Here is a 13,084-nt window from a genome sequence, read left to right as displayed (position 1 = left end):
ATAGTTAAAAATAATACACATACTGTTATGAATAAAAGTGCCAAGTTTTAGTTTGCTGTGATTCATGGAGTCGTGTAAGTTCTGAGTGTTCAGAAAAATATGCAGATTCAGACTTTTTATGCTTATACTAGAATTTACAAGCTACATGGAAAAATCTCACTACTTATATGTATGTGTGTGTGTATCCACCACAGTGAAATCATAACAGCAGTTAAACAAAAAATCCAACAGCAGTGTTGGATGCACATCTTTCATTCATGTTTCAGTTATTTTATCATGTTATACCAAAAATACTAAGCATTTGGGTGAACATTCTGTTAATCTACCTCATGAAAATCACTTCCACATATATTTGATAATAACTGAAAGGAACCCTAAAAGGCTTACAAAGAGTTTGTGAAGGAAAGGAAAGGTGCTTGCTGCCAAAATAAATAAAAGACAATTAGGACCAGATGCCCAGGAGAGACTCAAGGAGCAGATGGAACTAAAACTACCCCAGTCTAAATGTCTCCTCGCCTCTTACCTATACAGGGAAGGATCAAGACAGGTGGGTAGCTACTGCTCAAAAAGATGACCCACAGAAGAAAAGAACTGCTGTCGTTTCTGGGTACAGTGCCTCACTCCTTGCCAAGAGTCCTGGCCTGAAGCCACTTCCCAGCAGGCCAAGAGGAATATGTGACACGGCTGTTCTGGGAGGAAGCAGGAGTAAAAAGGATAGAGCTGGAGACAGACAGAAGAACAGCATGTGGCTTTGAAAACCAGTACCCCGGGTGAACAGGCTAGGCAAGAGAAAGTTTAAGGAGCCAGACTGGGACCTTAGGTCATAGCCCTCCAGAATCTCATCATCCCCTGCAGCCCTACTGCCTCCTTCAAAAGCCCTTGGTTCCCCTTTACCTGTCTTCACCTGCACCTTCCTCCTCCCAGATTAACCCTCCTTGAACCTGCTCTGCTCTTGCTACAGAGTTGCTGAACATGGCTAAGAAGGCTCAAGGTGCCTTGCATATTAGAAAAATTTGGTTTGAGGCTAGGTATTTTTTCAGCTGGTTTTTCCCCCGTCACATGTATACCGTTTTCAGATGATGGTCAAAGCAAGCAAGGGCAGTGATGTTAAAAGAGGTACTCAATAAATTTCTGCTAAGACTATGATGAAAATACAGCCATTAACAGATAATCTGCCTACATAAAACTTCACCCCTCCAGAAACAATTTAAGATGAACTCAGTAAAAGGTACATTCATTAGCTTCCAATGGAAGTGTAATAAGAAGTCTAGGACCTGATGTGACAGCAGCACTTTAAACTACTGTCAAAAGATCTAAAGGACAGCTATTATATTGATATATCTCAAAATATTTCTGTACTTTGGAGAATACCTATTTAATGCAACCTTTAAACCATAAACTGATCAGTGGCTACTGCAGCTACAAGTAGCTACAGCAAGAAGCATTTCGAATTGTTTTCTGTTAATGACAGAATTCAATGAGGGTAAGTTAACATCTTAATGTTTTATTAAAAGTGTATTTTAAGAGAAAAATGATTTAATCACTCGCGTATCCTGTCCACTGCTCTTCAAATGTGTTAAGATTAGTGTCAGTAACAAATCATCAAAAATGCTGCCAGACTGGATTGCCCCATCAGACTCTACTTGTCGGATTATGCATCAGTATGTTTGGGTTTCACACCCAGATTTTCCAATCGACATGCTATCACTGGGAAGAAGCTAGTTTATTAATTAGCACAAACATGAGTGTGTTTGGACAACAGCTTCACAGCCAGCTCTAAAGATACTGACTGAATTGTCCAATTCAAGCTGTAACATTCATTCTGCAAAACGAAAATGATCTTCAATTTGATCAATGAACAATTCATAAACTGCATGTTTTGAAAAAAATACAGTAAGCCACAGAATAAGAGAAAATACTAACACAGAATGTGTAATCTAAAAAGCAGCACTGAGTTCTGCTTTTTATTTAGCTGGTTTTCCTTGTAATAACCTCCATGTAACATTAAAACACTATCTTCTCTTGATTTACAGTGCTTGTGCAAAACGAGCCACATCTAAGCTAAACACAGGTAGTACATGTACTTATCACACTTGTTAAATGATATACTGCTATTTCCTCAATTAGCAAGTGCAACATGGATTTCCTTGCAATGGTATGAATGAGTAGAAAAAGGGAACAAACTGATTCATCTGGTCTCCATACAAAAGTCCTCTTCTCTCCTTTTCCTCATTTGCTCAAGTTTTACTGTATTTTGAAAACAACAAAGTGAAGCCTAGCTAATTCTATGTCATGAAATGCTTCCAGAAACTCTGCAGTAAATACCTATCAATATTTTTCCTTTCATCACCCTCATTTACCTGTCTACAAAGCATTCTCTGCATAAATATCAAGGTTTGATGGGTACTATTGTTATCCTAGGGCAGGATGCAACACTCAGCTTCTGGTTTAGAGGAAGCAAAACATTTATGCCTTGTTTTCCATATAGAAGTTAAACCACGTTAGCAAATGACCTTGTCTTAATTGCTTCTGTTTCTCAAGGTTGGTAGTCATGGCAGCAAAAGACAAGATCATGTTTAATACTGTCCAAACAGGTCATGGCTAACCTGGCAATGCCAGAAGAGATGCTTCCCTAGTAGGTCTAAGTCCACAGAAAATATTTAATGGTTATATAGGTCAGATTGAGGGGACATGAAGTTAATGACAGGATGCAATGTTTTCCTCACCGTAGAATGAAGACCTAAAGTACTCGTTTCTCTTTCTCCTGGCACACACACAACTCATTGTCTCCTGGAACTTCCCATATATTTAGTGGATATTCATAATTGTTTGGAGAGACCATTTTGTTTTGAATTGAGAAAAAAAATTATTTAGATGGAACTTCTGAGTCTGGAGAAATTCTCAGGTCCCACTAAGGACATAAGTAATAAAAGAGAAAATCCTAGAAGTTTTGTTGGACCTATGGACTGCAATAGAAGCACAAGAAAAAGAGCAATTCTCTAGGTTTATTCTTCAGAAATACTGCAATATTTGTCTGCCAGAAAAACGCACCATCTTATCTCTGAGATGAGAACGGCTGACAATAATGCCCCTTGTATCCTTCAGTATGAGTCCTTAAAATCTTTCCATGTGAATCCATACTTTTAAGAGCAAAGTTCGCCAGATCTTGCCAAAAAGCAAATCAAACAAACCTCCCCAAAACAAAGAAAGATTAGCTTAACTTGGTCAGCTCTCTGCTGTGAATCATGCTGAAGCTTTACAGGTAATCTACTGGCATCTGAGGGTGCAGGAATGAGAAGCGGGGAATGGAGGGAACTGCTTATTCCAGGACTGTCCCTGAACAAGCATCTACGAAATTTCAGCTTTATCCTCCCATAAGCCATTTCTAGAAGTGATGCAGGCACTCTGGAGTACCTATCTATCTCTAAGTGTTTATTTAGAGGCCTGCGGTACTTTCAGAAAATAAGATAAGGGTGTTTTTAAAAATAGTTATTCCTTACTTGAAATATTTAAAATTTACAGAAGACATTATTCTAGCAGAAGGCAAACTGAACAACATAAAATAAAACACGGATTTAAAGTAAACATTAAAGACAAAACAAAATACATATAGAATAGAACCCAAGGATAAACTCACATTTTTGTCATAAACGTTTCTAGAACATGGTTGTCATCTGTTATTCCTAAGACTTCTGACATTCGGGCATACACCTGGAAATAAACATTTCAACAGTAACATATTATAGACATTTACAAGAACCAGCAGTTTAATTTATTCTAAAACCTTTCCCTATTTTTGCAGGAGAAAAGTACAGGCACACATGCCTGCTGTTCCAATCTAGCTAAAGCATTTGTAAGAGATCATTTACACACTGTATGATGTGTTTTGTGAATTTTGGAGCCAATCAGCTTTTAAGTGCCCTTGCAAACATTTCTTCCCACAAAAGAGAGAGAAAATTTTCACATTAAACTCACTTTATGGTTCACAGAACAAACACGCCTCTTTTCAAAAAAGTGTTTTATTACCGACGTTGCAAAGGGACGGAGAAAACATTCTTTTGTTGGTCCCTGTCCTCAGTGGGATACGATTCAGCACTGTCCCTTAGCTTCCACTTTCACATTGCTGCACTACCAGTCACAAACTAGAGAATCAGGTACTCCTCAGGCATTCAGTTTTGTGTTCTCCCTTCCTGGGGCAGCCAAGTAACTTCTAGTTGTGTACTTTTTCCCTCTGCTTCAGATCCATGAGAAATTACCAGCCAAGTTTTCCAGCACCCCACCTACCAGGTCACACTGCTGTTATGATGCAGCAGCAAACACACAGCACACAACAAGTGTAATTTTTTACTTACAGTGTAATCTTCATACAGTTTTTTTTGTAGTTTTAGTAGCCAAACATTTAGTTTGGATAAAAATGTTTATTTGGATTAAATCAACATGAGAAATAAAAGGGAAATGAGCACTGCAAAACTTCTCAATGCTCTGCAACTCACTCGAGCCTGAGCTCAAGTAGCACTGCTATTTGCTTACGACTAGGCTAAATGCAGGTCGGTACATTTCATTTCGGTCATTTCAACCTTTAGTGATACTAAAACAAGTATTATGGGTTACATGTAATTCTTCCGCATTACATGATCGAGTCAAGTATCACCAAGGTCTGAAGCGCAGCACCGAGCCCAGCACAGGCAGCCTCAGTTCCCCAGCAGTGAAAGCCTGGTGCCATCTAGCTGTCAATTTTGTTCGCCGGCATTATATATTCTACACAAATACCAATGAACATAAGATAACTTAATACCTATGTTACTGTATCTAAATTTGCTTGTACCAACTTCTGTTCTGCTACTGATGCAATGCTACAACTTTGGTTAAAAAGCAAACCAGCAGTATTCTACCGCTGCAGAAGTCAACAACAAAAAAAAAAATTGTATTTTCATGTTCCCAAAAATGCAGTTTTAAATTGGAGCATAATGAAGGCATGAGCAAATCAACTTGCAGCTGTAACCAGAAATTGCATCAACATCAAGGATAATTTACTTAACTTGTAAGGTAAAATACCACCTTTTGTAATTGCATGAATGCAGTGTTCTGTGACAGAAGTCAGCAGCGAAAGGACAATCAAAATATGAAAAAAGGAACATACTGTTTTTCAAACCTTGCAAAATATCATATTCACACTGTAAATGCAAAGCTATGATTTGCAGTAAACTGCAGCTACAATAACATATTCAAGTATAAAATTCGTATATTCCAATCTAAGAAAAAAAAAGCACCGCTAAACAGCACACTGCTGAAATGGAGCAGCTGCAATTTTAGCGACATCTCCGAATTCCCTTCCTCGGGAAGGGGAAGGAGATGGGGAAGGAGAAGGGGAAGGAGGAGGGAAAGCAGCCGGGCGAGTGCGACGGGAGCACTCTCTCTGTTGGCAAACGGGGCTCTAAGCCACGGCTGAGTTTAACAAATAAATACTAAACCAGCAGTCAGTGTTGACAAAGAGCAGTGCTTTAATCCACAATTATCCTTGTAACTCTTACTACTCCTTTTATCATCCATTAGCTTTGATTCCCATTATCCCATCAAGAACTGTGTCAACGCTTTTGTCCCTGGGGATTTCCCACAACTACTAGGATCTGACAGCCAAGCTTGAGTGCTAAGCAGGATCATTACCTCTTAAATCCACTTATCTGATCCACTGAATAGTAAATTGAAAAGCTCATTAACAGCAACAATCTGATTTGTTTTCGCATGTGACAGGGTCATTTCAAGTCAGCATGAATACAGTGCTGGTAATAAAAACTACTACCCGGTCTGTAATGTGACAAATTGCAAGCTAAAATAAACGTGATATTTTAAACACCTTCTTCAAAATCATTTTCAAACCGAAACATGCTCTTAGGATGTAAAAATAGAAGAGCAAACAGCCCCCAACCACAACAATGAAATGCCCTTAGACTTTTAAGCGCTATAAAAAATTAATGATAAAGCATTTTGGACAGATCATAATAAAAAACACTTCAGCAACAAAGACCGTGCTACGTATTCAAAAGGAGGAGGAAAACACTGTTGAAAGGGGTCATAAAAGGATGTGGAATTGCATGTGGAAGTGATCTCATCCTTGTTCGCATCACGGAGCCATGGAGGTGAATGCAGAGCTGGGGAGGCTGCGCCTGCGGGACCGGGACCGGGATGGGGCCGTGCCCAGGCGCCCACCTGCTGGCTCGCCCTCAGCCCCGGCCTCCCCCTTCCTCCTGGCAGCGAGAAAGAAACAAGGCTATGTTTGCAGTTCCCCCCGGAGACTTCGAGTAAGGAGCAGGATAATTAACTTTCAGTAGGAAACAACCAGTTTAAGACTTCTGTAAAGCCTTTACACAATTATTCCCAAATCCTTACAACTGTGGGATTTGTAGCTTCCAATACAAACCCTGCATCGACACACAGCGCTGGGCGAGCACGGCGTGGTATCGCCACAAAATGTGAGCTTCTGAACCATCAAATATCACATCATTATCATCATCTCAACGTACATCGGTTATGAATTAAAGTGAGAAATGCACAGAAGTGGTAACAGGAGGCTACAACGTTAGGTAAGCTTCACGGGTACAAGCACTTAACCAAAGCCCTTAAAGCAAGCTGGGCTGATACCACCACGTCAACCCAAAAGCAACAGCACTGGCTGCAACACTCACAGGTGACAGCAATAGTCATGGGAGTGATGATAAGGAAAAGACCAGCAAAACACCTTCAATAACAGCTTCAAACATATTAAAGCAAAAAATCATGGAATTGGTCAGGCTGGAGGAGAGCTGTGGGCTCACCAGGCCCAGCCACCCCCGACCGCGTGCCCCCACTGAGCCGTGTCCCCAGGCACCACGTCCACACGTCCCTTACACACCCCCGGGGTGGGGACCCCCCCAGTGCCCCGGGCAGCCCGTCCCAGCACTCGGCCACCCTCTGTGGGACCAAATTCTGCCTGAGGCCCGCTCTGGGCCTCCCCTGGTGCAAGTTGGTGCCATTTCCTCACATCCTGCTGCTCGTCACCTGAGGGAAGGGACCAACAGCCTCCTTTCAGGTAGTTGTAGAGAGCAACGAGGTCTCCCTAAACCTCTTATTTTCCAGACTAAATGACCCTAATGCCCTCCCTCAGTCGCTTTTCCTAAGTCTTGTTTTCTATCCCATCCACCAGCTTCCTTGCTCTTTGCTCCACTTCACAGAATAGGGAAATAGATTTGTGAATAGATGTATAAAATGAAAGGCACCTCAGTGGAATTGAGGTGTTTAAGGGAGCCAGCAGGTTCACCAGCTCTGGAGCTGGTGTATCTTTTACTACCTAGCAGCTTTACCAGTTATCCAAATCGCATAACCTTACACTTCCCATCTACTTGAACCCCACCTGCTGCATTTCAAAAAGAAAGAATATAAAATTGTGGAAGCAACACTTTATAAAGCAAAACATTCGCATGTAAATACAACTTCAAACAGAGAAATAATGTGGTAATTACACTAAAACTTTATTTCTCTGACTTCTCTACTCTTTGGCCCTAGATATGTTTAACTTTGCTTTGCCTTTAAGGTCTTCTCTTTTTGGTGCTATCATTATAACTCTGAAGAAGCTAATTATGTCAATTCTTAAATGTGAAGCAGATTACAGAACTGGGAAGCTCAGAATATGAGTTCCTAAAGGTTGTATGGCTATATAATGACAGTCACAGAAATTCAATAACAGCACTGTATGGAATGTACTCAAACGCACCCCATGAAACAAATTAAAACAGAGCAATGAATCTCTCACACTGTGCAAATAAGAAAACACAAGAAAATGTTGGTTTCTATATGTTTCATAAGGGCTATTATAATGAATTAAGATTTTGGATAATGAATCTTCAGAAAATTACAGTAAAGTTATTACCCGTAGGCACAGCATAAATGCTTAAGATATTATAACTTCCTTGAAGCTCTGCAGGCCTTGCTGCAGAGAACTATCAGTGTAACATTAAAGTATTTTGTCATGAATACTGAGGGCAAAACCAGACCTTAACCATATTTGCTCCAAAACTGATAGCAACTGCATGGAGACAGCTGCTGCCGAAGAGGCTGGCATGGCTGGGCTGGAGAGCACCTCCCCACACAGCCCACCCCAGTTCTGCAGGCAACTCGCCCAGTGTCTGGGCTACCACAGCAGCTTCCTGGAGGTGCCACCTCACCTCTCTGATACCTCTACACTAAACCCACTAAGTTCCATGCTAATTGAGACTTTCTTTCCAGGTATAATTTTCACCGATTTTTCAAATTGAAATCTGGTATTTTAGATTTTAACATGCAGAAGCTCCATTACATGCAATTTGGAAGCTAGATTTCTGCTGCACGATCAATGAGAAACTGAACTTAGTCCCCTAATTAACTGAACTTAGTCCCCTAATTAATGGATCAGAGTGCCAGATCAACAACTTTTGCCTTCCAACCAAAGTAAAGGCTTAAAAAGCCTTCACTTTTTTATCTCATCCACAGCAGAGGAAACCTCGGTTGCTCATAAAGCCTCCACTCCTGACCAGCTGTCTGAAAAAGGTAACATCTCCAAACACTCCTAACTCTGAGTCTAAGCCCAGAGGATAATCTGTTGTTATATAGTTAGCTCCCTACAAGAAAAAAAAATTCTTAATAGGCCTTAAGAACTTGCCTCAAATAGTTTCAGATGGGATCTCTGAAGAGCAGATGAAGTTGGGCACTGCACTATACAAAAAGGAGGCTGTCCTCCCACTTGGTGCCGCATGTGTTTGTAAGCAACCAGAGGAAATACATCAGTTATATAAATAATACGGCATCTACTGCCTTATCTACACAGCCAGCTTAATCAAAATACTATTCCTCAGTTGACAGAGACCTACCATAAAACAACGTTTAAAAATTAGGGTATTGCTACTGCAACCGGGTGGAATGTTGTAGAGTAAGTACACTGAGTGGCTCAGAGTCATAGTTACAGATGCTATTTCCTTGGTAGTCTGCTGAAATACTGTGTCCCCGTGAGTCCAGACAGTACGAGGAATGAGCAGTTCCCTCATGGGATGTGTTCCAGGCCCCTGCTCTCTTAGCTCCGTGGAGCAGAGGATTCACAGGGTGTGGGTGTCACTTGCTCCCTGCCTCTTGCTCCATTGAGTGCCTGAGCAATGCCAGCAATAAACCTTTTCTTAAGTGGAAATCGGTCTTTTCATTTCAATGACTTCCTCTCAGCTTTTGTTTTTATTTATTTATTCATTTTCCAATTCCTCTATTTTCTGAAAATCTTGAGAGAAAGCCCCATAATTCTGGTGGACTTGCTACGGGAGCTGTACTACCAACTAACTACTGTTACCACCAATGCAGCATGAGGACCATGCTCTGAAAAGAAATCAGTTTACCTGCTAGGTCTTAGCCAATTGTTAAAAAGGAGTTTAGCTTTAGAAGTCTTTAGACTATCAGTCTTGTAAACCACTGTTATAGATTTCTAATTCTACAGCCTCTTTTTGTATTAATAGATGTTACTTTTGAACATCATCCCGCTGATTTTTAGTTTTCAAGGCACAGTTCTAGCAGTGTACAGCTTTCATGGAAAACACAGACACTGCAGAGATTCAAGCCATCTAGGCAGTCACCTATTTGTTTTAATAAGAAAGTAAAATGCTGCTTTAAAAATCCTCTAAATGATTGAAATGAAACAATACCATATAGATTACAATACACGAACAGATTTGTTCTTGTACTGGAGTCAGAAAACTCCCAAACCTGAAGTAGCAGTAATCTATGTTCTTACCTGCCCCTGTCCAGCTTAATTTTATTCAGCTGCTTAATTGCATCTAAACAAGTGGCCCACTCAGCATGCTTACGTGCAAGCAACTTGACCATTTGATATCCTTTAACACCAACATTAGTTTGGCACTTAAAGACAAGTAATAAAAATCATAGCTATTTATTTCTAAAATTTCTATTTCTAAAACTATTTCATTGTACTGACTTGAGCATAGCTGCAGGTGTTATGCATCTCTCAGGATCAAGCCCTAAGCACACCAAATTTAGTGATATCACATATTTTAAAAAGGTTTTGCACCGGAGCTGTACATCAGTGCTTTTTGCACATTTATCCCACGGCATAAGGAGAGGTGTTACAGCCACCACAGCTAATACTAGCAATTTGAACAACCCTCTTTGGCAAGCCAGAAATAAGATAATTGTTCAACATAGGCTGGCTCTTCTGAAATACTGGAAGCATTGCCTGTAATTATAGACATCTGTCATTGCTAGCCACTCAGTAGTAACCCTGACATCAATATACAACTATAACACTAAACTGCCTGCAGGCATAGCAATGGAAGCCAGATACGAGAGGCGGGCAATCATCTGCCTCATCCAAACTATCTGTCAAAGGTTCCTAACCACAAATAGCTCTTACGTTTTGTATCCTTAGGATAATATGTTGATTTATTTTAGATCCTCTAATATTTACAGTCTAGGCCATCTACTAAAATAAAGAAACAAACCTTATGGCTAATGGAGGCAGTTACCGTTCAAAATCATCACGAAAGGTCATAGCTCACCACTCAAATGTTAAACACTGATGGCTGTTTTGAACATGCACCTGTGTATAAACTTCCCTGCTCCCTCCTCCAAAATCATACGTGATCATTTCCAACTACAATTTACAATGATTGCTCTTCTCTTATCAGCCAACACGAGGAAATATTTACATTTTGAGCACCTGGAATTATCTTTGCAAAAATACACGCGGTTCGCTGGACATACCAGTATGTTCCAGTGTCCTGGGGTTCACCAGGTCAGTACAGAAAATGGTTGGTGTTTTGCAGAATTATCTTTAACACCCAACTTTGAAAAAGGAATTAGTATTAATCATATAAAATATGTTTATGGATTAGATACTTCATCAGCTCTTAGCAGGAAGCTAAATTACACTCTTGGCCAAGGAATAAAGTTTCTTGAAATTCACGGATAAATGTGGATCATTTCATTTTAATTTTAAGGTGAAGAGCATGCTGAAACCCTCCATCTCTACTTTTTTTGTCTTCATTTGAAAATCAATCTCAGAAAGGGGCAGAAAAAGATTGTAGGTTTAAACTAATTAGGAATTAACATCCTTACAATTATCATAATTTGTTATTAACAAAACTGTGATTTCTTAGTATGATTCACAACAGCCTCTGCTGAAGAGAAACTATTAATTACTAGACAGACAGTTAGCTTACAAGTGAGCTGCATTTTAAAAACCTCCTTTAAAATACAATTGCTAAATGCCTTACAGTGCTGTAATGTGAGACAGGTTCAAATCTTATTACTTCACTGAAATTAAAACCTAAGTTTTAATACTGTTCAAGTCGAACAATGATTCCACACTTTATTGCTTTTGAAATCCCTTGATGATCATAGGAAAAAATGCCCTCGAGAAAAAGAGACTCTGTTTTCGATAAACAGAAAATACAGTTTGCACTCTTAGCCTCTTTGTCATCACAAAAAAAGGATTTAATGCCAATTCTTTAAAAAAAGACTTTTTTCACAAAATGTGCACCTTGTGTGCCATTTGTAAAATCAGCTCACTTTCTTTTATTTATTACTGCAGCGCGGCAAGGCAATAAAGCAGCTACTGATAGCTAATAAATTACATGCCTTTTAAAACAATTCTCCAGCTACAAAAACTTGTAACTACAAAGGCTTACATTTACATGGTACATCGTGTGAAATGTCTACATTTATGTTCTATTTAACCACATAAGTAAAATCTGACCCTTTATTAAACTGCCAACTCTGAAGCATGGGTTACACATGAGATTAAACAAAGGGTAACTTTTTAAGGCTCTCCTACGGATTTACATAATTAAACTTAAAATGCAACTGAAAATTGGCCTAAACAGTTCAGGTGCAAGCTATTTTAAAAATTAAATGCATTTTTAAGTATGACCTTCAAACTACCTTCAGGAAAAAAAAGCGATCACACGTTTTTCCAACTATTGCATGATAACAAACATTTACCTCTAAATCTAAAAATTGCATAAAGTTTTCAATAATAATAGCAACATATTACTGCAATATAAAACAATAATTTTCCATCACATACCATGAATACCAAGATTTGTATTTTTAATTAAAGTAAATGTCAGAGCTTTGGGAAAGCATTTTTTGGTTAAAACAGATCTGAAACAAAAAAGCCCAGCAGTCTTATTTCTTTAGGATATGTTTTAAATCTATATGTATCTACTGAACTCATTAAGCTGCTCTTAATGTTTTTTCTTTACAGCCTACCTACTAATTAGAGTTAATCTGCACGGAATACTGAAATGCATTGTCTTTTGGTTTTGTATTGCAGTATTTCTGGACTGATGTGCTAAACTATTTTCAGACATTTGTTTCTTACAATGTGACTGCCTCACAAATCATTAAACAAAGCATCACGTTCTTTTTAATTGTCTTCATATCTTCATGTATCTACATTTAAGATGGGCAGTTCTATTAATTAATTTCCTTCACTCAGTGTTATTTCTGTAACATCTGTGACTTTGGTACTGCTTTCCTCACAACTTTCCTCATTGCTGTAGTTCCAAAATGGCAGTTCTATAATTGAGCATGAAAACAAACCTTAACTACCTACTAATAATTAAAAGCACTTAAAATACAGCTACTCAATTTAAGAAAACAGCCCACAACATGTTAGTAAAGATGCTGCACGATTCTAAATTCCTCACCAGGCACACCACCAACACGACTATCAATCATTTTGAATGGAGATGCTGTGGGGCAGATCTTTCAGTCTGACTGAGCACTGCTTGATGCAAAATGAGATGGGAAATAGTTTTCAGACACTTTTCCACTCCCTGAATCCTCAGACCACTTTTCCCTATGGTAACCAAAGGTCTACTTTGGTAATATGTATTTTCTAGTGTTTTATACATGTAGTAACAACTTAAGAATATTAAGACAATGACATTCATTATATAAAGCCAGACAAAATGGAGGTTTAACCAAGGAGGTTAAACCAATCAGACAGCTGAAAAAGCAATGCAATGTCCATGGTTTCTTAATTCAGGTTAGTCTACTTGTGAGGATGAAACAC

General features: G+C 39.1%; 1 protein-coding gene across 6 annotated transcripts in view; it reads right to left on the bottom strand.

Annotated features, from left to right (window-relative positions):
• The window catches only part of RANBP17 (RAN binding protein 17), a 162,503-nt gene that overhangs the window by 73,879 nt on the left and 75,540 nt on the right, over positions 1-13,084 (bottom strand). For 5 of the 6 annotated variants that reach the window (XR_014318437.1, XM_082771276.1, XM_082771278.1 and 2 more), the window contains one exon: positions 3,638-3,711. The exons of the other annotated variant lie outside the window; for it this stretch is intronic. Coding sequence is in view for 4 of the 5 variants with exons in the window: in XM_082771276.1 (XP_082627402.1) it covers positions 3,638-3,711 (74 nt within the window). In the remaining variant the exon portion in view is untranslated. The remainder of the gene's footprint in view (positions 1-3,637; positions 3,712-13,084) is intronic. 6 annotated transcript variants of the gene reach the window in all.

The sequence above is a fragment of the Aythya marila genome, assembly GCF_965140915.1.
Source record: "Aythya marila genome assembly, chromosome: 14".
NCBI classification, from domain to species: domain Eukaryota; kingdom Metazoa; phylum Chordata; class Aves; order Anseriformes; family Anatidae; genus Aythya; species Aythya marila.
This window is presented reverse-complemented; position numbering and strand designations above follow the sequence as displayed.